General features: G+C 47.2%; 1 protein-coding gene across 2 annotated transcripts in view; it reads left to right on the forward strand.

Annotated features, from left to right (window-relative positions):
- FRG1 (FSHD region gene 1) overlaps positions 1-21,580 on the forward strand; it is a 67,705-nt gene extending 46,125 nt beyond the window's left edge. For both annotated transcript variants that reach the window (XM_063920812.1, XM_063920813.1), the window contains 3 exons: positions 6,801-6,892; positions 7,842-7,952; positions 21,424-21,580. In XM_063920812.1, the coding sequence (XP_063776882.1) occupies positions 6,801-6,892; positions 7,842-7,952; positions 21,424-21,460 (240 nt within the window). In that variant the 3' untranslated portion in view covers positions 21,461-21,580. The remainder of the gene's footprint in view (positions 1-6,800; positions 6,893-7,841; positions 7,953-21,423) is intronic.
- Positions 21,581-26,731: the final 5,151 nt, after the last annotated feature.

The following is a 26,731-nucleotide window of genomic DNA, read 5'->3' on the forward strand; positions in this document are numbered from 1 at the left end:
CTGTTCAGTTGTTGCTGGTTGTTGTATGGTCGTGGTCTGCTGGTGTATAAATCTCGCCACTCATTGTTATGTTCCTTCTCTCATATATGTCCTTTCTCCTTCGGGCACTGTTTTACCTATAACTGCCTGTGGGAGAGGGCATAGAGGGGAGGAGCCAGCACACCCAGTGAATAAATTTAAAGTGCACCGGCTCCTATGGACCCCATCTATACCCCCATCATACTAAGTCTCCCCAATATCCTTTATGGACTACGAGAAAAGTATTTACCGGTAGGTAATTAAAATCCTTTTTCTCCTTCGTCCTAGAGGATGCTGGGAACTCCAAAAGGACCATGGGGTATAGACGGGATCCGCAGGAGACATGGGCACTTTAAAACGTTAAATGGGTGTGAACTGGCTCCTCCCTCTATGCCCCTCCTCCAGACCTCAGTTAGATTCTGTGCCCAGAGGAGACTGGTTGCACACTAGGGGAGCTCTACTGAGTTTCTCTAAAAAATACTTTTGTTAGGTTTATTATTTTCAGGGAGCACTGCTGGCAACAGGCTCCCTGCTTCGTGGGACTGAGGGGAGAGAAGCAGACCTACTTCTGTGAGTTCAAAGGCTCTGCTTCTTAGGCTACTGGATACCATTAGCTCCAGAGGGTCTGATCACTTGGTGCGGCTAGCTGCTCGTTCCCAGAGCCGCGCCACTGTCCCCCTCACAGAGCCTGAAGAGAGAAGCCGGGTGAGTAGTAGAAGCAAGAAGACTTCAAAGGCGGCAGAAGACTTCAAATCTTCCTGAGGTACCGCGCAGCGCACCATTGCTCGCTCACCCAAGCGGCACTATATGGGTGCAGGGCGCAGGGGGGGTGCCCTGGGCAGCAATGAAACCTCACTTTTGAGACTGGCATGACAGTATACATTGCATAGGCAATGTATACAGACCACCGCCAGTATAAATAAAAGCGGGACCGAAGCGCGCCATGTCTGGGACTGGGCTTCCTCCTTCAGCTCTAACCAGCACCATTTTCTCCACAGCTTGCTGCAGAGACGCTGCTCCTGGCCCTTCACTGCTGTAGACAAGTGACAGGGTGCACGAAACGAGGGGGGGGCACGAAAATATGGAGTTGATTACTTGGTATAAAAGCGCTTACAGGTCTGGGGCATTATTTAATTCCTTCAGACCAGTGAGGCGCTGGGTGTGAGCTGGCAAACTCCCTTTCTGTCTCTCTGAAGGACCTTACTGTGGGTCTGTCCCCTATAGTCCAGTGTGTTTGGGGGTGTCTGTACGCGTGTGTCGACATGTCTGAGGTTGGAGGCTCTTCGCAGGAGCAGGCTGGTGTGGGAGCTGGACAGAATGTGGGAGTGACTCTGTCGGCACCGCCGACTGCTGATTGGGTAGATATGTGGAGTGTTTTAAATGCAAGTGTGGCTTTATTGCATAAGAGGTTAGACAAATCTGAGTCTCAGAACCAAGCATGGAGACAATCCATGGGAGATGTTTTGTCACAATCTCAGGCCCCCTCAGGGTCACAGAAATGTTAATTTACCCAGATAGCAGACACAGATACCGACACGGATTCCGACTCCAGTGTCGACTATAATGATGCCAAGTTACATCCTAAGGTGGCCAAGAGTATTCAGTACATGATTGTGGCAATTAAAGATGTGTTACATATCACAGAAGACCCCACTGTCCCTGACACAAGGGTCTGTATGTTTAAGGTAAAGAAACCTGAGGTAATGTTTCCTCCCTCTCATGAACTGAACGCTCTTTTTGAAAAAGCTTGGGAGTCTCCTGACAAGAGACTGCAGATTCCCAGGAGAATTGCTATGGCGTATCCTTTTCCCTCTTAGGATAGGTTACAGTGGGAATCCTCACCCACGGTGGACAAAGCTCTGGCGCGTTTATCCAAGAAGATGACGCTACCGTCCCCTGACACAGCGGCCCTAAAGGATCCTGCGGATCGTAAGCAGGAAACTACCTTAAAATCTATTTATGTTACTATGGTACGCTGCTCAAGCCGGCCGTGGCATCGGCATGGGTGAGTAGCGCTATTGAAAGGTGGGCAGATAACTTGTCATCTGACATAGACACCCTGGATAGGGATAGCGTGCTTTTGGCGCTGGGTCATATCAGGGACGCAGCGATATATCTAAGGGAGGCGGTGAGAGATATTGGCCTCTTGGGATCAAGGGCAAATACCATGGCAATCTCGGCTAGGATGGCATTGTGGACTCATCAATGGGATGGTGATGCTGACTCTAAAAAGGCTATGGAGGCTCTGCCCTTCAAAGGTGAAGTTTTGTTTGGTGAGGGCCTCGCGGACCTGGTTTCTACAGCTACCACGGGTAAGTCTTCTTTTTTGCCTTTTGTCCCTCCACAGCAAAAGAAAACGCCTCAATACCAGATGCAGTCCTTTCGGTCTCATAAATTCAGGAAAGGACGTAGATCTTCCTTCCTCACGGCCAGAGGTAAGGGAAGAGGAAAAAGATCGCCGGCTGTGGCAAGCTCCCAGGAGCAGAATTACTCCCCGGCTTCTGCCAAATCCACCGCAGGACACTGGGGCTCCTCTGCGGGAGTCCGCACCGGTGGGGGCACGTCTTCAGCTCTTCGGTCAAGTCTGGGTTCGCTCGGGCCTGGATCCTTGGGTGCTGGAAATTGTGACCCAAGGATACAAACTGGAGTTCCAAGACGTGCCTCCACACCGATTTTTCAAATCGGCCTTACCAATTTCTCACCCAGAGAGAGAGGTAGTGTGGGCTGCAATACAAAATCTGTGTCAACAGCAAGTCATTGTCACGGTTCCCCCGTTACAACAGGGGAAAGGGTTTTACTCAACCCTGTTCGTGGTCCCGAAGACGGATGGCTCGGTCAGACCGATTCTGAATTTAAAATCCTTCAACCTGTATTTAAAAAGATGCAAATTCAAGATGGAATCTCTCCGAGCTGTGGTCTCCAGTCTGGAGGGGGGGGATTTTATGGTGTCAGTTGACATAGAGGATGCATACCTACATGTCCCCATAAATCCTCCTCATCAGGCGTTCTTGAAGTTCGCTGTTCAGGATTGTCACTACCAATTTCAGATGTTGCTGTTTGGTCTTTCCACGGCCCCGAGGATTTTCACCAAAGTAATGGCGGAAATGATGGTGCACCTGCGCAAGCCTGGGGTCACAATTATCCCATACTTGAACGATCTCCTGATAAAGGCGAGATCAAGGGAGCAGTTACTAAAAAGCGTTGCGCTCTCCCTGAAGGTGCTGCAACAACATGGCTGGCTCCTAAATTTACCAAAGTCGCAGTTGATTCCGACAACTCGGCTGTCGTTTTTGGGCATGATTCTGGACACGGAACGGCAGAGTATCTTTCTCCCGTTGGAAAGGTTCAGGAACTCCAGAACATGGTCAAGGAACTTCTGAAACCGCCAAGAGTGTTGATTCATCACTGCACTCGAGTGCTGGGGAAAATGATGGCGGCCTACGAGGCCATTCTTTTTGGCAGATTCCATGCAAGAACTTTTCAGTGGGACCCGCTGGACAAGTGGTCCAGGTCCCATCTGCACATGCACCGGAAGATAAGCCTGTCCCCCAGGGCCAGGGTTTCTCTCCTGTGGTGGCTCCAAAGTTCTCACCTTCTAGAGGGTCGCAGGTTCGGGATCCAGGATTGGGTTCTGGTGACAACGGACGCGAGTCTCCGAGGTTGGGGAGCAGTCACACAGGGACAAAATTTCCAGGGAAAATGGTCAAGCCAGGAAGCTTGTCTGCACATAAACATGCTGGAGTTAAGGGCCATCTACAACTGCCTTCGGCAAGCGGAACATCATCTTCGCGACCTGCCCGTCCTGATTCAGTCGGACAACATTACAGCAGTGGCGCACGTAAACCGCCAGGGCGGAACAAAGAGCAGAGCGGCGATGTCGGTGGCCACCAAGATTCTTCTCTGGGCGGAAAAACATGCAAGTGCTCTGTCAGCGGTCTTCATTCCAGGAGTGGACAACTGGGAAGCAGACTTCCTCAGCAGACACGATCTCCATCCAGAAGAGTGGGGTCTTCATCAAGAGGTCTTTGCAGAAATGACAAGTCGTTGGGGACTTCCTCAAATAGACATGATGGCGTCTCGCCTCAACAAGAAGCTTCAGACATATTGTTCCAGGTCGAGGGACCCTCAAGCAGTAGCAGTGGACGCACTGGTGACACCGTGGGTGTTTCAGTCGGTCTGTGTGTTCCCTCCACTTCCACTCATCCCAAAGGTGATAAGGATCATGAGAAGAACAAGGGTTCAGGCGATACTCGTTGTTCCAGATTGGCCACGGAGGGCCTGGTATCCGGATCTTCAGGAATTACTCACAGGAGATCCCTGGCCTCTTCCTCTAAGAGAGGACCTGTTACAGCAGGGGCCGTGCGTGTTCCAGGACTTTTGACGGCAGTTTGACGGCATGGCAGTTGAACGCCAAATCCTAGCTAGAAAGGGTATTCCCGGGGAAGTCATCCCCACTCTACTTAAAGCTAGAAAGGAGGTAATGGCGAAGCATTGTCACCGTATTTGGAGAAAATATGTGTCTTGGTGTGAATCCAAGAAGGCTCCTACGGAAGAATTTCAGATGGGTCGTTTTCTCCACTTTTTGCAAGCATGTGTGGATGCGGGCCTGAAGTTAGGCTCCATTAAAGTGCAGGTTTCGGCCTTATCAATTTTCTTTCAAAGGGAATTGGCCTCACTTCCAGAAGTACAGACGTTTGTGAAGGGTGTGCTGCACATCCAACCTCCGTTTGTGCCGCCAGTGGCACCGTGGGACCTTAACGTGGTGTTACAGTTCCTTACGTCACATTGGTCGTCACATTGGTTTGAACCTTTACAAAAGGTTGAGTTGAAATTTCTCACTTGGAAAGTAGTCATGCTGTTGGCCTTGGCGTCCGCAAGGCGGGTGTCCGAATTGGCGGCTTTGTCTCACAAAAGCCCCTATCTGTTTTTTCATGTGGATAGAGCGGAATTGAGAACTCGTCAACAATTTCTGCCTAAGGTGGTTTCGTCGTTTCACATGAACCAACCTATTGTGGTGCCTGTGGCTACTGAAGCCTTGGCGGATTCCAAGTCTCTTGATGTGGTCAGAGCTTTGAAAATTTATGTAGCCAGAACGGCTCGTGTTAGGAAAACAGAGGCGCTGTTTGTCCTGTATGCGCCAACAAGGTCGGCGCTCCTGCTTCTAAGCAGACTATTGCACGCTGGATCTGTAATACAATTCAGCAGGCTCATTCTACGGCTGGATTGGCGTTACCGAAATCGGTGAAAGCCCATTCCACTAGGAAGGTGGGCTCATCTTGGGCGGCTGCCCGAGGCGTCTCGGCATTACAGCTTTGCCGAGCAGCTACTTGGTCGGGTTCAAACACTTTTGCAAAATTCTACAAGTTTGATAGCCTGGCTGATGAGGACCTCATGTTTGCTGAATCGGTGCTGCAGAGTCATCCGCACTCTCCCGCCTGGTCTGGAGCTTTGGTATAAACCCCATGGTCCTTTTGGAGTCCCTAGCATCCTCTAGGACGAAGGAGAAAATAGGATTTTAATACCTACCGGTAAATCCTTTTCTCTTAGTCCGTAGAGGATGCTGGGGGCACCGTCCCCAGTGGCAAACGCAGGATTTGCATATATATATCATATGTGTGTGTGTGTTTATATGTATGTATGTATATACATGTGTATATATGTATGCACATGGATATATATGTACTATAATTAAAATAAAGTAAACTTTTATTGCACTTGCAAGTGCCACTAGGAAGACAGCAGGCTGCAGAGGACGCTAGACAGTCATTAATAATACTCATGCAGCTAAAAATAAAAATAATATTTTTTTTTTGTGGAGGGGGTTTCTGGGTACTCGGAAACCCCCCCTGGGTGCGCCACTGGTCCCAGTGCGGACTCTATTTGCAGTAATTGTAAATAGTTATTGCTTATGTTACACAAAGGTTGTGTTTTGGTAAAGGTCAGCCTGTTGCTGATCTTTTTGGTTCACGCTGTTAACTGGTTTTAGTTAAATGCCATGTTGTACAGTGTGTGTTTGGGTGTGAGCTGGTATTTATCTCACCCTTAGTTTAACAAAATCCTTTTCCTCGAAATGTCCGTCTCCTCTGGGCACAGTTCCTATAACTGAGGTCTGGAGGAGGGGCATAGAGGGAGGAGCCAGTTCACACCCATTTAAAGTCTTAAAGTGCCCATGTCTCCTGTGGATCCCGTCTATACCCCATGGGCCTTTTGGAGTCCCCAGCATCCTCTACGGACTAAGAGAAAATGATTTACCGGTAGGTATTAAAATCCTATATTTTTTTTTTAGGGATTTGCGCCATTTATCATTTTTCACAACATAGTCTCTAAACGGGTTCAGTATGAAATACCAGCGACCTGGATCCCAGCCATCAGTATGCCGGCAGTAGGGCAAGTACTAGAAAACCCCTTGTGGGCTCTCTGCGCTCGCCACGTTGCTGGCACGGTGGCTCGCTTTGCTCGCCACAGGTTCTATTCTCCCTCTATGGGTGTCGTGGACACCAACAGAGGGAGAAAAGCATGTGGCGCCAGAATTCCGCCGGCAACATTTCACCGCTAGTCAATTCCAGCGTCATTCTGACAGCCATGATCCCGACTAGCGGTTACAATTGTAACCGCTTCCCCTCTAAACACATACTGAATGGGAAGAAATTGGACAAAAATGTATCTATGGACATTGAGCTGTGTTTATAAATAAAGATCATGCCTGAAGGTTTGAATTGAGGAATTACTAAAAATTCAGACCTGTACTAGGCATTGATTGTAATGTGCATTCCTCATTGCAGATTCGATGCTGCGCAGAAATAGAATCAAACAGAAAAGATGATATTCCTGATGAAGATAGGGGCAATGTTAAACAGTGTGAATTTAACTATGTGTGAGTATGCACTGTAACTTGTATATTCTTAGGACTGTGCTGAAACTTCACTTTTAATTTCTCCTACACTACTTGCCATCAGTATTCTCTGTGCTAAGTCTGTGGGTCACTTCTCCAAGGTCCTCCTCCTGGACATCACTGATGTTTTCTGCACCATTCACTCCTCTTTCATTATGCACACTCTTTATACTTTGTCCTCTCCTGATTCACTTTCTATCTCATCAGCGGCACCTTCTTTGTTTCTGCCTCCAGCTCATCTACACGTTGGGTTATCATAAGGCTCTGCATCAGTCCTCTTCTCTCCTCCTCCTCTCTTGGTAAATTTTCCAGTGCCACTTACATTCCAGTAAGACCAAACTGTACCTCTCCTCACTCCTCTCCCATTCTATCCTTTCTTGTGTGTTTAACTATGTTTCGTCAATGTTCTACTCTTAGTGCTACCCAGAGCTCATCATCTTTCCACCTTTTAGAGTCTAAAAGCCAACCCACGTATCATTCACTGAACAAAGCAAAACTCACCGTTATTTGTGTCTTGAGATCTTTCTCTATTCCAATGCTGTCACTCCCACTTTAGAAACATCACTATTTTTAACCCTTGATGCTGTCGAAACTTTTTTCCTAGTTTCTTATTATTTCCCACCTCAACTACTGAACCATCCTCTTGTCTGGTCTCTCTCACACCCATCTCTCTAAGTGCCCCATCAAGACTGATTTTCCTCTACTATAGCTTGACTTCTGCATCACCACTATGATGGTCTCTACGCTGGCTTCCTGTTGCCTGCAGAATTCAGTTCACACTGCTCACCCTCCTCTATAAAGTCTACGTCTCACTCAGCATTTCTTTCTCTACACTGCCAGTAACTGTCTGCTTCAGCTTCTTATTTATATCCACATCCCATTCTCACCTCCAAGGCTTCATCTGTGTCTGATAGTCATTGTTGTTTTCCAGCAAGAAATTTCAAAGTTTTCAGGACCGTAAGATGAAAGTGAGCCAGGAAGACCACAAGGTTCTTAAAAAAGCCAGGAAAGAAGGAAGTTTTCATGAAACACTTCTGGACAGGTAAATCGGAGGCGGTAAAAAGTTTGAGTATTTGAAATGTTCCATTTTTTTATCAAAGCAAACCATGTGGTTGATCCTATCTGTATGTTCTCAATCTCAGGTAATTTGGCTATAGCCGCTTTAGTTATCTTTTGCCTTTTCCATAGCTTGGTATTTCTCACACTATGCAGATTATGGTTATTCTGCCTTCCTGCACAGAAAAGGATTTAAGTATCATTCACAGTGTTTGTGCACTGTATCTAGACTTACTATACTTTCTCCTGCTGGGTCCACAGTTGTATCCACAGGATAACATTGGGATATGAGGTATCGTTAGCAGATTGGCACCAATCGATCAAAGCAGAATGCAACGGGCCAGTCTCCTATATCCTCGCCTCCTGGCTCAGGCAACTCAGTTTTTTGTTTGGTGCGGCAGGAGCCAGACCACGGTCATGGGGCTGCTGTTTTTTGCAGCCATAAGCTTTTTATTTTATTTTTATAGCCTTCTCTTTGAGCGATTTTTCTAAAAAGCGGCTTATACGCACATTAGAAAGAGTCGCTCCAACAACTCTCCACCAGGTCACAACAGTGCTTACCTACGTGTACACTAGGTCACAACAATGCTTACCTACGTGTACAGTGCTGTTTCAGTGGGCGTCAGTGAGTATGTACTAGCTAGTCTTGCTGACATTACCATGCTGTGGCCGGAGCAAGGTGAAGAAGGTAAAGCGTCGGTTACGCTTAGCGGGTAAGACGCGAGACACAGCCGCACTGTTTTCAGGAGGAGACTATCGAACAGTCACCGACGCAGCTGCCACCTCAGGTGCACCAGGGCTAGGCCTCAGGGATCATAGGTTCCAGGGATTAATGTGAGGCCGCGATCCTTGAGATTGATGTCAGCAGTGGGCAGTAAGTCACTCCCCTGGTCACCCTTACCCCCCGGTTCATGACCAGTTTTCTCTGAGTTTCCCGCCATGAACTGATTTCCTGCTTCCATCTGAGATGCTAAATAGCTAACTGACCCAGTCGCAACACAGGCGGCTGTGTCACTGGTGCGTCTGTGTTCACTTGGACATCTGTGTTCACTAATAACATATGTGTTCACTTGGGCGTCTGTGTTCACGTCTGAATCCACTCAGCATTTGCTCGCGTATTGATCGATCCTTGAAGCGGGGTTAAGTCTCCCTGTATACCGCTCTCCTGTGGCAGCTGGTACAACGCTGAGTCTCAACCTACTTAGTTGTGTAAGTGCCTTATGCATATGAGTCTTACTGATGTTTCTTTTGCTGTGCGACTGAATACGTTAAAAGTCCTATATAAGGTAATGCAGAAATGTTTTTCCTACATACCTGAAATGTATCTGTAGTTGAATATGTGCTCATATTGCTAATGTATAACAAGGTGACTGATTGCTTGGTCTGTGGAAATTAAATCACACAGACATGAAACATCTTCACAGTCTATACATGTTTCGGAAGGGGACACTTCGGTGGATGATTCCTCACATTCTGGATCTGCATACAGAGATGAGGATGAAGGTCCCAGCTTGGTAGATATACCTGAGCTAATTAATGCTATAAAAGCCATTCTATGCTTAGAGGAGGCAGCAGAGCCTCTGTTAAAATCCAAGGCACTTGTGTTTAAACGTCCAAAAATGGTCAGAACTGAATTTCCGGAGTCAGAGCAGCTGATGGAAATCATGCAAGAGGCTTGGGTCACACCCAGTAAGAAGTTCAGAATTCCTAAAAAATGGGGTTCTCATTATCCGCTTCCAGCTGGGGATTGTTTAAAAAGGGAGGTTGCTTCCAAAGTAGATACACATGTGATTCGGTTGGTGCGTAAATCTACATTATCCTTGCCTTCAACATCATTAAATGATGTAATGGATAGGAACATTAATGGTTTTCTAAAAACAGTTTCTCTATCGTCCTAGTGGATGCTGGGGTTCCTGAAAGGACCATGGGGAATAGCGGCTCCGCAGGAGACAGGGCACAAAAGTAAAGCTTTCCGATCAGGTGGTGTGCACTGGCTCCTCCCCCTATGACCCTCCTCCAAGCCAGTTAGATTTTTGTGCCCGGCCGAGAAGGGTGCAATCTAGGTGGCTCTCCTAAAAAGCTGCTTAGAAAAGTTTAGCTTAGGTTTTTTATTTTACAGTGAGTCCTGCTGGCAACAGGATCACTGCAACGAGGGACTTAGGGGAGAAGAAGTGAACTCACCTGCGTGCAGGATGGATTGGCTTCTTGGCTACTGGACATCAGCTCCAGAGGGACGATCACAGGTACAGCCTGGATGGTCACCGGAGCCTTGCCGCCGGCCCCCTTGCAGATGCTGAAATAAGAAGAGGTCCAGAATCGGCGGCAGAAGACTCCTCAGTCTTCTAAAGGTAGCGCACAGCACTGCAGCTGTGCGCCATTTTCCTCTCAGCACACTTCACACGGCAGTCACTGAGGGTGCAGGGCGCTGGGAGGGGGGCGCCCTGGGAGGCAAATGAAAACCTATTTTGGCTAAAAATACCTCACATATAGCCTCCGGAGGCTATATGGAGATATTTAACCCCTGCCAGAATCCGTTAAGAGCGGGAGACGAGGCCGCCGAAAAAGGGGCGGGGCCTATCTCCTCAGCACACAGCGCCATTTTCCCTCACAGAAAGGCTGGAGGGAAGGCTCCCAGGCTCTCCCCTGCACTGCACTACAGAAACAGGGTTAAAACAGAGAGGGGGGGGCACTAATTTGGCGTTAGAAATATATAAAAAAGATGCTATAAGGGAAAACACTTATATAAGGTTGTCCCTATATAATTATAGCGTTTTTGGTGTGTGCTGGCAAACTCTCCCTCTGTCTCTCCAAAGGGCTAGTGGGTCCTGTCCTCTATCAGAGCATTCCCTGTGTGTGTGCTGTGTGTCGGTACGTGTGTGTCGACATGTAGGAGGACGATGTTGGTGAGGAGGCGGAGCAATTGCCTGTAATGGTGATGTCACTCTCTAGGGAGTCGACACCGGAATGGATGGCTTATTTAGGGAATTACGTGATAATGTCAACACGCTGCAAGGTCGGTTGACGACATGAGACGGCCGACAAACAATTAGTACCGGTCCAGACGTCTCAAAAACACCGTCAGGGGTTTTTAAAACGCCCGTTTACTTTAGTCGGTCGACACAGACACAGACAGGGACACTGAATCCAGTGTCGACGGTGAATAAACAAACGTATTCCTTATTAGGGCCACACGTTAAAGGCAATGAAGGAGGTGTTACATATTTCTGATACTACAAGTACCACAAAAGAGGGTATTATGTGGGATGTGAAAAAACTACCATAGTTTTTCCTGAATCAGATAAATTAAATAAAGTGTGTGATGATGCGTGGGTTCCCCCCGATAGAAAATTATGGGCGGTATACCCTTTCCCGCCAGAAGTTAGGGCGCGTTGGGAAACACCCCTTAGGGTGGATAAGGCGCTCACACGCTTATCAAAACAAGTGGCGGTACCGTCTATAGATAGGGCCGTCCTCAAGGACCAGCTGACAGGAGGCTGGAAAATATAATAAAAAGTATATACACATATACTGGTGTTATACTGCGACCAGCGATCGCCTCAGCCTGGATGTGCAGAGCTGGGGTGGCTTGGTCGGATTCCCTGACTAAAAATATTGATACCCTTGACAGGGACAGTATTTTATTGACTATAGAGCATTTAAAGGATGCATTTCTATATATGCGAGATGCACAGAGGGATATTTGCACTCTGGCATCAAGAGTAAATGCGATGTCCATAACTGCCAAAAGATGTTATGGACACGACAGTGGTCAGGTGATGCAGATTCCAAACGGCACAAAGGTGTATTGCCGTATAAAGGAAGAGGAGTTATTTGGGGTCGGTCCATCGGACCTGGTGGCCACGGCAACTGCTGGAAAATCCACCGTTTTTACCCTAAGTCACATCTCTGCAGAAAAAGACACCGTCTTTTCAGCCTCAGTCCTTTCGTCCCTATAAGATCATATCTGCCCAGGGATAGAGGAAAGGGAAGAAGACTGCAGCAGGCAGCCCATTCCCAGGAACAGAAGCGTTCCACCGCTTCTGACAAGTTCTCAGCATGGCGCTGAGACCGTACAGGACCCCTGGATCCTACAAGTAGTATCCCAGGGGTACAGATTGGAATGTCGAGACGTTTCCCCTTCGCAGGCTCCTGAAGTCTGCTTTACCAAGGTCTCCCTCCGACAAGGAGGCAGTATGGGAAAAAATTCACAAGCTGTATTCCCAGCAGGTGATAATTAAATTACCCCTCCTACTACAAGAAAAGGGGTATTATTCCACACTATATTGTGGTACTGAAGCCAGAAGGCTAGGTGAGACTTATTCTAAATCTAAAAAATTTTTGAACACTTACAAAGGTTCAAATCAAGATGGAGTCACTCAGAGCAGTGATAACGAACAGGAAGAAGGGGACTATATAGTGTCCCGGGACATCAGGGATGCTTACCTCTATGTCCCAAATTTGCCCTTCTCACTAAGGGTACCTCAGGTTCGTGGTGCAGAACTGTCACTATCAGTTTCAGACGCTGCCGTTTGGATTGTCCACGGCACCCCGGGTCTTTACTAAGGTAATGGCCGAAATGATGATTCTTCTTCGAAGAAAAGGCGTCTTAATTATCCCTTACTTGGACGATCTCCTGATAAGGGCATAGTCCAGGGAACAGTTGGAGGTAGGAGTAGCACTATCTCGGATACTGCTACAACAGCACGGGTGGATTCTAAATATTCCAAAATCGCAGCTGATCCCGACGACACGTCTGCTGTGCCTAGGGATGATTCTGGACACAGTCCAGAAAAAGGTGTTTCTCCCGAAAGAGAAAGCCAGGGAGTTATCCGAGCTAGTCAGGAACCTCCTAAAAACAGTGCATCATTGCACAAGGGTCCTGGTAGAAAATGGTGGCTTCCTACGAAGCAATTCCATTCGGCAGATTTCACGCAAGAACTTTTCAGTGGGATCTGCTGGACAAATGGTCCGGATCGCATCTTCAGATGCATCAGCGGATAACCCTATATCCAAGGACAAGGGTGTCTCTCCTGTGGTGGTTATAGAGTGCTCATCTTCTAGAGGGCCGCAGATTCGGCATTCAGGATTGGATGCTGGTGACCACGGAGCCCAGCCCGAGAGGCTGGGGAGCAGTCACACAAGGAAAAAATTTCCAGGGAGTGTGATCAAGTCTGGAGACTTTTCTCCACATAAATATACTGGAGCTAAGGGTAAATTTATAATGCTCTAAGCTTAGCAAGACCTCTGCTTCAAGGTCAGCCGGTATTGATCCAGTGGGAAAAACATCACGGCAGTCGCCCACGTAAACAGACAGGGCGACACAAGAAGCAGGAGGGCAATGGCAAAAACTGCAAGGACTTTTCGCTGGGCGGAAAATCATGTGATAGCACTGTCAGCAGTGTTTCATCCCGGGAATTGAAACTGGGAAGCAGACTTCCTCAGCAGGCACGACCTCCACCCGGGAGAGTGGAAACTTCATCGGGAAGTTTTTTCCACATGATTGTAAACCGTTGGGAAATACCAAAGGTGGACATGATGGCGTCCCGTCTGAACAAAAAACGGGACAGGTATTGCGCCAGGTCAAGAGACCCTCAGGCAATAGCTGTGGACGTTCTGGTAACACCGTGGGTGTACCAGTCGGTGTATGTGTTCCCTCCTCTGCTTCTCATACCTAAGGTGCTGAGAATTATAAGACGTAGAGGAGTAAGAACTATACTCATGGCTCCGGATTGGCCAAGAAGGACTTGGTACCCGGAACTTCAAGAGATGTTTACAGAGGTCTTATGGCCTCTGCCGCTAAGAAGGGACTTGCTTCAGCAAGTACCATGTCTGTTCCAAGACTTACCGCAGCTGCGTTTGTTGGCATGGCGGTGGAACGCCGGATCCTAAGGGAAAAAGGCATTCCGGAAGAGGTCATTCCTACCCTGGTCAAAGCCAGAAAGGAGGTGACCGCACAACATTATCACCACATGTGGCGAAAATATGTTGCGTGGTGTGAGGCCAGGAAGGCCCCACAAAGAAATTTCAACTCGGTCGATTCCTGCATTTCCTGCAAACAGGAGTGTCTATGGGCCTCAAATTGGGGTCCATTAAGGTTCAAATTTCGGCCCTGTCAATTTTCTTCCAGAAAGAATTGGCTTCAGTTCCTGAAGTCCAGAACTTTGTCAAGGGAGTATTGCATATACAACCCTCTTTTGTGCCTCCAGTGGCACTGTGGGATCTCAACGTAGTTCTGGGATTCTTCAAATCACATTGGTTTAAAATCAGTCAAATCTGTGGATTTGAAGCATCTCACATGAAAAGTGACCATGTTCTTGGCCCTGGCCTGGACCAGGCGAGTGTCAAATTGGTGGTTTTTTTCTCAAAAAAGCCCATATTTGTTTGTCCATTCGGACAGGGCAGAGCTGCGGACTCGTCCCCAGTTCTCTCCCTAAGGTGGTGTCAGTGTTTCACCTGAACCAGCTTATTGTGGTGCCTTGCACCTACTAGGGACTTGGAGGACTCCAAGTTGCTAGATGTTGTCAGGGCCCTGAAAATATAGGTTCCAGGACGGCTGGAGTCAGGAAAACTGACTTGCTGTTATCCTGTATGCACCCAACAAACTGGGTGCTCTTGCTTTTAAGCAGACTATTGCTAGTTGGATGTGTAATACAATTCAGCTTGCACATTCTGTGGCAGGCCTGCCACAGCCAAAATATGTAAATGCCCATTCCACAAGGAAGGTGGGCTCATCTTGGGCGGCTGCCCGAGGGGTCTCGGCTTTACTACTTTGCCGAGCGGTTATTTAGTCAGGGGCAAACACGTTTGTAAAATCCTACAAATTTGATACCCTGGCTAAGGAGGACCTGGAGTTCTCTCATTCGGTGCTGCAGAGTCATCCGCACTCTCCCGCCCGTTTGGGAGCTTTGGTATAATCCCCATGGTCCTTTCAGGAACCCCAGCATCCACTAGGACGATAGAGAAAATAAGAATTTACTTACCGATAATTCTATTTCTCGGAGTCCGTAGTGGATGCTGGGCGCCCATCCCAAGTGCGGATTATCTGCAATACTTGTACATAGTTACAAAAATCGGGTTATTATTGTTGTGAGCCATCTTTTCAGAGGCTCCGCTGTTATCATACTGTTAACTGGGTTTAGATCACAAGTTGTACGGTGTGATTGGTGTGGCTGGTATGAGTCTTACCCGGGATTCAAAATTCCTCCCTTATTGTGTACGCTCGTCCGGGCACAGTACCTAACTGGCTTGGAGGAGGGTCATAGGGGGAGGAGCCAGTGCACACCACCTGATCGGAAAGCTTTACTTTTGTGCCCTGTCTCCTGCGGAGCCGCTATTCCCCATGGTCCTTTCAGGAACCCCAGCATCCACTACGGACTCCGAGAAATAGAATTATCGGTAAGTAAATTCTTATTTTTTTCCTTATCAGGGGCAATGGCGAGGCCGACCATGGCTTCAGCCTTGATGGCAAAAGCAGTGGTGGCCTTGGCTGATGCATTGGAAGACTACCTTTCATTGGCGTCTAGAGAACACAAGTCCCATATTGCACATATTAAACAAGCAGCTGTCTTTGTGGAAGAAGCAGCCTTGGATATAGGTATAGTAGCTTCTCGGGCATCAGCCTCAGCAGTAGCAGCACACAGAGCTGTCTGGTTACGTACATGGAAGGCTGACTCAGAGTCCTAAAAGGTATTAGAGTCTTTGCCTTTTACCCGAGATATTCTTTTTGGTAAAGAATGAAACAACATTCTGGAGTCAGAAGCAAACTCTAAGAAAGTGAAGTTTTCTTCTACCTATAAGTCTAAACCTAGGTTTCCAGCTATTCAGTCCTTTCAGACCCAAGGAAAAGTGAAAGGAAAGGGTTATGGCAAACCGTCCCAATCGTATTAGTCTGGAAAGACTAAAAAGCATTGGGCTACCAGAGGGCCTTCTTTCAAACTAGAAGATAAACCATCAGCTTGATGGCATGGGCCTCCACCTGGGGGACCCCAGGGTGGGAGGCCGACTTCTTTATTTGCACAGACCTGGCAGCAGTCCACCAAAGATGCCTGGGTGCAAGAAGCGGTATCTCACGGATATACATTTGCCTTCAAGATACACCCTCCGCAAAGATTTTTTTGTACCAGCCCGTCTTCAGTGGAAACGAAGGCCAGGGCTTTACAGGAGGAAGTTCAGAAGTTGGTACAATCGGTTGTGATAGTACTGGTCCCTCCCGCATAGCAGGGACAAGGTTTCTATTCCAACCTGTTTCTAGTACAGAAAACAAATGGGTCATACCGGCCCATTCTCAAAGCTCTGAACAAATACATTTGGATGCCTCCGTTTCATATGGAGACTTTACGTTCCATTATCTTGGCCATGGAGACGGGGGGATTTTATGGTATCCCTAGATAATCCAGGATGCTTACCTGCATGTACCTATAGCACTGTTTCATCAGTGCTATCTCATGTTTGCTATACTCCGGCAACATTTTCAGTTTCGGGCCCTACCATTTGGACTGGCTACAGCTCCAAGAGTGTTTACCAAAATTATGGTGGTGATGGCGGTTTATCTCCATCGTCAGGGGGATAAGAATTTTCCCATAACTGGATGACCTGTTAATCCTGGCTCAATCCCAGGAAACTTTCCAGTGCTATCTGCAACTGACAATAGCCTGTTTACAAAGTCACAGCTGGCTCATAAATTGGGCGAAGTCATCCCTGGTTCTGTCACAATGCATGACGCACCTGGGGGCTGTATTGGATTCCAGGCTTCAGGGAGTTTTTCTACCTCTGAACAAAATATCCACAATACAGACAAGGATTTAGGAGCTACTACATAGTCAAAGAGTATCCATTCATGCAGCAATGCGAGTGATGGGATCTATGGTGTCAACATTTGATATGGTGGAATATGGTCAATTCCACTCGAGGCCTCTTCAATGTCTGATTCTTTCCAATTGGAATGGACTATATCAGATGATAAAAACTGACTATGGTCCTTCCTCAGGAAGTACGGAGGTCATTAGCCTGGTGGCTGCAGACATCCCATCTGGACAAAGGGCGACCCTTTTGGATCTCGGGGCAGGAGGTGCTGACAATGGATGCCAGCCTTCAGGGATGGGTAGCAGTGTCAGAAAAGTGCTGCTTCCAGGGGCAGTGGACCAAAGAAAACAGTTGCATGCCGATAAATATATTGGAACTTTGGGCCATATGTATGGTACTCACTCAGGCAAAGGACATACTTCAAGGAAAACCGGTTCAGATTCGCTCGGACAATGCGACATTAGTAGCGTACCTCAATCATCAGGGAGGGACTCGCAGCCTAAAGGCAACGAAGGAGGTAAGCCGCACGTTAAGGTGGGCAGAACTTCGTCATCCGGCCTTGTCCGTAGTGTTTGTTCCAGGAGTCCTAAACTGGGAAGCGGATTTTCTCAGTTGGCACGCCATTCATGCAAACGAATGGGCTTTACACCCAGACGTCTTCCAGATTCTGGTGAACAAGTGGGGCTGCCAGAGATAGACCTCATGGCTCCTCGTCAGAACAACAGTTTCCGCATACAGGTTTAGGACCAGGGATCCCAAAGCAATCTTCGTGGATGCTCTGTCAGTGAGATGGGACTTTAATTTAGCCTATGTGTTTCCACCAACCGCCCTATTGCCCAGGGTGATTCGGAAAGGTCAAACAAGGAAAGGGCGCTATGATACCAATAGCTCCGGCATGGCCCAGAAGACATTGATACACAGATCTGCAGAGGCTGGTTGTAGAGACTCTGTTTCTACTGCCTCAACATCCAGATCTACTATCTCAGGGTCCTTGTCATTACAAGCACCTGGATCGGCTGTCTTTGACGGTGTGGCTCTTGAGACATCCATCCTGAAAACAAAAGGGTTTTCACAACAGGTAATTCGAACAATGTTTAGAGAAAGGAAACCATCCTCGGCTCTCGTTTATTACCAGATATGGCATGCATATATTTAGTGGTGCAGTTCCAGGAATCTTGACCCTAGGTCTTTTAGAGTTTCTAGAGTCCTAGCATTCCTTCAGGCAGGAATGGACAAAGGTCTCCGTGTGTCTTCTTTGAGAGTTGAGTTGTCGGCGTTGACTGTATGGTTTCAAAAGAAAATTGCTAACCTACACGATGTTCACGCCTCTTTCCAAGGAATACTTAACATTCAATCGCCTTTTGTTGCTCCTACAGCTCCTTGGTATCTACAGTACATTTAGTCCAAAAGGCGCTTCAAATTGCTCCATTTGAGCCACTGAGTCAAGTTAATCTTAAATGGTTGACCGCTAAAGTTCTCTTTCTACTGGGCTTCAGCTAGAAGAGTGTCAGATTTAGGATTTAGGGGCATTGTGTATGTCTCCCTCCTTTTCTGATTTTTCTTCCAGCTAAAGCAGTTCTTAGAACCAAATCTGTATATCTTCCTAAGGTGATCTCCAAGTTCCACCTTAACGAAGAAATTGTAGTTCTGGCTTTCCAAGGGCTGGACCTTTCTGCGGGAGATGCATCTTTGGACATAGTCCGTGCCTTACGTGGATTGTACCAGTGCCATCAGAAAGACAGACACTCTCTTCGTTCTCTATGGATTTCACAAGAAAGGATGGCCTGCTGACAAGCAGACACTGGCGAGATGGCTTCGGATGGCCATTTCAGAAGCATATTCTCAGGCTGATCTCCCTGTTCCATCTATTGTCTCTGCTCATTCTACTCATAAGGTAGGTCCTTCATAGGCAGCACAACGTGGTGCTTCAGCTGAACAGATATGTAAAGGCCAGTACTCACTGGGCGATGTCAGAGAGATGTGTGCTGAGCGAACCGCTCAGCACACATCTCTCCCGGCACTCAGCACAGCCTGATCTGTGCTGAGCGTGCGGGGGGAGACGGGGGGGCCGCTCACTTCACCCAGCCGGTGAAGTGAGCGACCCGCTAGATTGGCCTGCATGCAGGCCAATCTAGCAGCAGCGATAGCGATGCACGGGGCTGCGCATCGCTATCGCTGAGGGGGCTACACACGGAGCGATCGTGCTTAAAATCTAAGCAATCTAGTCAGATTGCTTAGATTTTAAGCAGCGATCGCTCCGTGAGTACCCCCCTTAAGGCAGCCACATGGTCTTCCATTAAAACATTCATTAGACATAATGCCTTTCATACCTTTGCCTCTCACGACGCTGCATTCGGGCAAAGGATGCTCCTGTCCAATCAGGAGCGTCCCCTCCACTAAATTCCTTTGGGACATCCCAATGTTATCCTGTGGATACACCTGTGGACCCTGCAGGAGAAATAAGTAGTTATGGTAGACCTACTGTCGATAACTCTATTTCTCCGAAGTCCACAGTATCCACAGGGATCCCACCCTGACACACCTGATTTGAGGATCCTTACACATACTAACCTCTTCCCTTTTATGTGGAAGTGTGTGTATGTGTTCTTGTCGCCTGATTAGGGCTCTTTATGATGCTCCTGCCTTGAGCTTTGGAAAATAACTGATTTGCCTGAGCCAGGAGGCGAGGATAAAGGAGACTGGACCGTTACATTCTGGGAGGCCGAAAGCTTTGATCGATTGGTGCCAATCAGCTGATGCTACCTCATATGCCAATGTTATCCTGAGGATACTGTGGACTTCAGAGAAATAGAGTTATCGACAGTAAGTCTTCCATAACTCTTATATCCCTTTAAACTGGGATTCTCATGAATTATACAGGTTCTATGGCTGGCTGAATTCAAGCCTGCATTTCACCTGGCTTTAATCAGCCACAGAACCTGTGTAAAAAAACGCGGAAACTCGGATGCCATGACATCCCTCCTATACTGTGCAATTCTTTACTTAAAGTGGTATACGTTAGTGTGACATGACCCAATTTTATCTGATACCTCTAACACTTATTTTTACAGTGTGGGCTTTGTTTAGGTTGTCTAATCAACATGATCTATTTCTGCCTATGGTAACTGGTCACATGACCATCTTTGTGCTGCTTAGACCAAACCCCAGAGCTCTTTTTTTTATATGGTTGTGTGACTCTAACTGGTCTTATTAGTTTATCTACTTTTACAAGTAGTCAATTTATTATTTTCTTTGTTCAAAGCATTTAAATATCTCAATTAAAATAATTTCCCATTCTGGATGAAATTGTGTAGATTTGCTTATAGAAAGGCCAATCCTGGGCCATTTTTTTAATCCCGGGAATCGGGATTGAAAAATTATCAATCCCGGGATTGGTTCCCTTGCAATGTTCGCCACTATCCTACACTTTCCCGCCCTTCTCAGACCACATAATAACATACCTATCTGACCGGGTGGGAAGGTGGGCCCACCTACTTCAGAGTTGCATGTCGGTGTTGAGGTCCGAGTGGCGGGCGGTGTGCGGCTGTCTGCGCAGCGTGATGTGAAGTCAGAGGTCACTCTGTGCAGGTAGCCTCCCGCCGCTGCGCACAGGCGGGAGCAGGGGGAGGTGAGCAGGGGGGAGCCGGGCAGTGTCTGAGCCTCCTGAGGACACTCAGCGCTGCCTGGCATTGAAAAATCAAAGGCGTTTCCTAATCCCGAAATCCCCAGGATTGGAAGCCCCAATCCCAGGATTGAATCACGGCCAATTTTGGCCAAAATCCCGGGATCCCAGCGATCCCGATCCGGGGATTGCCCACTATATTTGCTAACAACAGGTGTTAATGTATGTTGAATATTTTACATCTAAATAAACTGTAGAAATCCTGTAACAGAATGGTCTCAGTCTGTGCAGCCCTGTAAGGCTGAGGGGTTTATGCATTTGTTCTGGGAGTTCTTACACTCAGTACCTTTCTGTTACTGACCACTGCTCCGGGTGCTACTTAGACACAAAGGGGTAAATTTACTAAAGTTTCTAGAAAAGAAAAGTGGTGATGTTGCCCATAGCAACCATTCAGTCTTTAATTTTTCTATTGCATGCTAAAAAATGACAGACATTATATGATTGGTTGCTATGGGCCACATCACCACTTTTCATATTTAGAAACTTTAGTAAATTTACCCCCCAAAGCATTCACAGACTGTGGGGTAGATGTATTAACTTGGAGAAGGCATATTGAAGTGATAAACCAGTGATATGTGCAAGGTGATAAAGGCACCAGCCAGTCGGCTCCAATATGTAAATTAACAGTTACGATCTGATTGGCTGGTGCCTTTATCACCTTGCACATATCACTGGTTTATCACTTCCTTATTCCTTTTCCAGATTAATACATCTGCCCCGTGTGTGGTTGAGTACCACCATTGTGCCCTCAGTATAAGGGGAGAGTAATCACTGCCACTATCCCGCTTCTTCATCAGTACCTGGAAATGTTTTTTGATGAATGGTTCATATCGACGACTAACTTTGGACCAGGACATCAGTGTGGCAGGCTTAGCGTTGACTCAGGTTGCAAGTGGACTAACTTAGTGTCTGTTAAAATATTTTAGCATCCTCCAGGTAAATTAAATTTAATACTATTTTTTGTATCTTACAGGAGATCAAAATTGAAAGCTGACAGATACTGCAAATAAAAACGGGAATCAAAACACATCAATATCTGATTTTAGTTATTGTAAATTGTTTTCTTGCCTGTGTGTTTTGTTTTTATTATTTTGCTGACATTGCATTAAAGAAAAGATTTTTTTTTAAAAGTTGTGTACAGCCTTTTTAACAGGATAATCAGTGACTTAATGTACAGTGGAATGCAATATCTTGTGAGCACACACATTTTCTCTTTCATCCACTAGGGGACACTGGAGCATTCCATTAGACATTAGGGGTGTGAAGCTTGCAACTGGAGGTGTGGCACAATCTAAAATTAGCATTGTCTGCACAGCCGGCTCCTCCCCCTTCACATCCCTCCTCCCTCAGTTTGAAAAATTGTGCCTAGGAGGTAACAGGCACTGAAGGGAGCTCCTGCTCCCATGAAGATTTATTTATTTTATTTTTATTTTATGCTTTTACTAACCCAATCCCTCCTAACCAAAGGGAGGGTGCAGGTTTCAGATGACAGGATGGTAAATGCCCGATCCCACCTAAATAAAAGGGGGTGCAGGCTTTACCAGATGAAAAGGCTGCGTCCCCCTAATAAAAGGGGTACGAAGTCCAGGAGTGGAGACAATGATTCCGCCTGAAGGAGTCTGCATCTCCTTACCAGCGCCAACTGTGAGTATGAGGGTTTTTAACATAGAGAGGCCCCACAGGAGGTTAGTGTATCCCCCCCCCCCCTCCCCTCTTTCTCCCCATGCGATCAATGGATGCTTTAGACATAGATTCAGCACTCAGGAGAGGCGCCGCTACGGGAGGGGTGAGAGAAGTCCCGTAGCGTGCGTCACCACGGGATGACTGAAGCGCCGCTGCGGGACTGAAAGGCCACGCTGGGGAGATTAGAAAGGCGCAGCTACGGGACTTAGTGAGAGGTTCCGTAGCGTGCGTTACCGGGGGAGACAGTGGCACCGCTACGGGACTTTGTGAACGGTCCCGTGACGTGCATCGCCATTGAAGAAAGGCCGAGTAGGAAGACCTGGAGTGGCGCCACTACCGTAGCACGCGCGCACCATAGAGGCTGCAATGTACCACGTGGCTGAGGAGAGCCTTCAGCCGCGTGTGGGTAAATGTTTCAGGACTCTGCAGTAATATAAGGGGTAGGCGCTCAGCAGACATCAGCGCGCATCCCTATATTGTTTTTTAAAATAGTTTATTGTAGTGAGTATTGCTGTCCAGTACTTAGAATTATGATGTGACATGAATTTTTCAGTGTCGGCCATTTTAATTATCCCTCCCTGGCGCCAATTACGGGGAAGGGTAGCCCTCCCCCCTTGTATAGCTATCAGAAGAGAAAAAGTTTCAGGTGTAGCAATAGCTCCCTCTGCTGGTGGAAACATGTTCAGTAATGTGAGATCTCCTGAACAAAATAAATTTACCATACCATTTATATTTCTCTGACGTCCTAGTGGATGCTGGGTACTCCGTAAGGACCATGGGGAATAGCGGGCTCCGCAGGAGACTGGGCACTCTAAAAGAAAGATTAGGTACTATCTGGTGTGCACTGGCTCCTCCCTCTATGCCCCTCCTCCAGACCTCAGTTAGAATCTGTGCCTGGCCCGAGCTGGTTGCACACTAGGGGCTCTCCTGAGCTCCTAGTAAAGAAAGTATTTGTTAGGTTTTTTATTTTCAGTGAGATCTGCTGGCAACAGACTCACTGCTACGAGGGACTAAGGGGAGAAGAAGCGAACCTACCTGCTTGCAGCTAGCTTGGGCTTCTTAGGCTACTGGACACCATTAGCTCCAGAGGGATCGAACACAGGCCCAGCCTCGGTCGTCTGGTCCCGGCGCCGCGCCGCCATCCCCCTTACAGAGCCAGAAGCAAGAAGAACATCCTGGAAATCGGCGGCTGAAGACTTCGGTCTTCATTAAGGTAGCGCACAGCACTGCAGCTGTGCGCCATTGCTCCCTATGCACACCACATACTCCGGTCACTGATGGGTTTAGGGCGCTGGGGGGGGCGCCCTGGGCTGCAATTAGAGTACCTTACATTGGCAAATGGCACATAATATAGCCTAATAAGCTATATATGTGCAAAAATCCCCTGCCATAATATAAATATAAGAGCGGGAGAAGTCAGCCGAAAAAGGGGCGGGGCTATCTCCCTCAGCACACTGGCGCCATTTCCTCTTCACAGTGCAGCTGGAAGACAGCTCCCCAGGCTCTCCCCTGCAGTTTCCAGGCTCAAAGGGTTAAAAAGAGAGGGGGGCACTAAATTTAGGCGCAAACTGTATATAAAAAGCAGCTATAGGGATAAATCACTTTCTGTTAGTGTAAATCCCTGATTAAATAGCGCTGTGGTGTGTGCTGGCATACTCTCTCTCTGTCTCCCCAAAGGACTTTGTGGGGTCCTGTCCTCAGTCAGAGCATTCCCTGTGTGTGTGCGGTGTGTCGGTACGGCTGTGTCGACATGTTTGATGAGGCTTATGTGGAGGCGGAGCAGGTGCCGATAAATGTGATGTCACCCCCTGCGGGGCCGACACCAGAGTGGGTGGATATGTGGAAAGTATTAACCGACAGTGTCAACTCCTTACATAAAAGGCTGGATGACGTGACAGCCGGCTTCTCAGCCCGCGCCTACCCAGGCGTCTCAAAGGCCTTCAGGGGCTCAAAAACGCCCGCTACCTCAGATGGCAGACACAGATGTCGACACGGAGTCTGACTCCAGTGTCGACGAGGATGAGACATATACACGATCCACTAGGGGCATCCGTTGCATGATTACGGCAATGAAAAATGTGTTACACATTTCTGACATTAACCCAAGTACCACTAAAAAGGGTATTATCATGCAAAGAAAAAACGGTACCAAATACATACAACCTAGCGCTTCATATAAGAGGGCCACTGTGATTAATGGTCTTCATAAATGGGTTCCCATAAGAAAAAAACAAGAACAAAGTGCATATAGTGAAGAACCGTTAAATACTGGACAGTTCAATATTTATATTAAAACACATTTATTAAAACATCTGTCCACACGTAAATCAGTGTAGAAGCAGCAACAAAAGTAACACAAAGTGCAATGTGTCTAGCAGCAAATAAGATATCCACACAGGGAGTCCAAATGTACAATTACCGGATCAAGGTGAAAAGAAGGCATGTAATGTATATCAGTCCACGGCAATAGCAGCAGCTCCTTCTTCTCCCGTCCGGTAAAGAGTCCAGGATCTCCCTCCGATTGTCAGGTTTAAAGTGCCAACGCGTTTCTCCCCTATGCAGCGGGGCTTTCTCAAGGCTTCCAAGAATATTGTGTAATCCCATATTGCTTCCCTTTTTAAACATCAACCTACCAATCCCGGTACAGCTGACCCTGGTGTGTCCCATCAGGTGTAATGAAACTACAGTTCCCAGTGCATCACTTCCGTTTGTAGTGCAGGAATACATTGTGACATTACGGCGGCAGGGCGGGCGCTGTTGGCTCCTATACATGTGAATACTACTAGTCCCATTAGCCTCTTCGCGCCCCGCCCTGCCTGCCGCTTCCGACTTCCTGTTTGGCGGGCATCGCGGACCACGGACTCCTGTAGTTTCCCATTGGTCCGTTACTATAGCAACGAATGCATCACTTCCGCCGCTGTACTCGGCCGTTGTCATGGTGACGCGTGTCCGTAGTATGTATTCAAGAACGTCAGTTGTCACCATTATTAGCTTTCGTAGAGTCTCATATCGGCTTGAGTTTATGTATTGCATATTTTTCCATGGTGTCCGGAGTCGGGGAAATAGATAAATAATAAACAGAATATTAAAAAACTATTCAAAACCTATGCAGCATATAAAGTATTAATATATTATATTCATAGAAAGGAGTCCCATCTTAGAGTTCTGCCCCCTATATCACACCTATAGATAGAAGAAGTATAGAGAGTGCAGGGTGACCCAAGTCTCTCCCCGGAGGCCCATCCCTTCTTATAAAAACCATTTGACTTCAAAGTCGAGGTTTAGGCCCCCCCGGTTTTAGTGTACTGCATTCATATATAAGGCGCATCTCGGCCTTGGCTAATTGGGTTGAGAGATCTCTTTGTCTCCAATTGCCTTTGACCCATTGTATCCCCAAGAATCTCTTTATCGCAGATGTACGTTTTTATTGTGGGTCGTGCGGAAGTGGTCAGATAATGCGTGGGTCTCCAACCCATTTCTGATGTTCCTGAGATGTTCGCCTATCCTGACCTTCAGGGGTCTCGTGGTCCTCCCTATATAGAAGAGGCCACATGTGCACTCGATAACGTACACTACATTTTTCGTGTTACAGGTCACAAATTCTCTGACACCAATTTTTTTGTTATTAATAGTTACCTCTACGGTTTTGCTATTACCATCCCCTTTATATTGCGACAGCCTATACACATGCCGCAACGAAAAAATCCTTTGGATTTGATCGTGGGGAGTGATTTCGCAGGGGGTAAGGCACCTCTGACAAGAGAATTGCTTATATTTGGTGCCCTCCTGTAAATACACTTTGGTTTACGGGGGAGTTTATCTCCCACTATAGGGTCTCTTTTTAGTATTCCCCAATGCTTTCCTAGGATTTTTTCAAGGTCCTTGTACTGGCTGTTGAAGGATGTGATGAACGCCTCTTCCTCTTTCTTTCTTATTTAGTAGATCTTTTCTTCCAAGGTTCTCCATTTTCTTGGCTGTATTAGTGACCATTTCTGTATTGTATCCTGATGCTGTAAAATCTTCCTGCATATCTTTCACCTGTTCATTAAAAACCATGGTTTCAGTACAATTCCTCCGTAGGCGGCGTATCTGCCCACTAGGTATTGACCTGAGTCAAACAGGGTGGTGGCAACTATTTTGTCTCAGATATGCTCTCGAATCTGTAGGTTTCTTAAAATTTTTAGTATGTAGGCTCCCATCCTTTGAGTAAATCGTAATATCCAGAAAATGGAGTTCCTCATTACTGGTCTCAAAGGAGAAGGCCACATTGATGGAATTCTGATTAAGATATTCATAAAAATCATTTAGGGCAGTGGCGCTTCCTTTCCATATAAAGAACACGTCATCTATATATCTTGACCAGGACACCAGGTTCACTCTGAAGGGGTTGTTACTCCAAATGTGTTGATCCTCCCACAACCCCATAAACAAATTAGCATAGCTCGGAGCGAACCTGGTGCCCATGGCTGTGCCCACTTTTTGTAAGTAAAAAGCATCTTTGAAGTAAAAATAATTATTAGTTAAAATAAAATCCACTCCTTCCACAATAAAATCCTGCATGCCTTTAGGTAAATTTCTTTTGCCTACTGCCTCGGTTA

Source organism: Pseudophryne corroboree, chromosome 1, assembly GCF_028390025.1.
Source record: "Pseudophryne corroboree isolate aPseCor3 chromosome 1, aPseCor3.hap2, whole genome shotgun sequence".
NCBI classification, from domain to species: Eukaryota; Metazoa; Chordata; class Amphibia; order Anura; family Myobatrachidae; genus Pseudophryne; species Pseudophryne corroboree.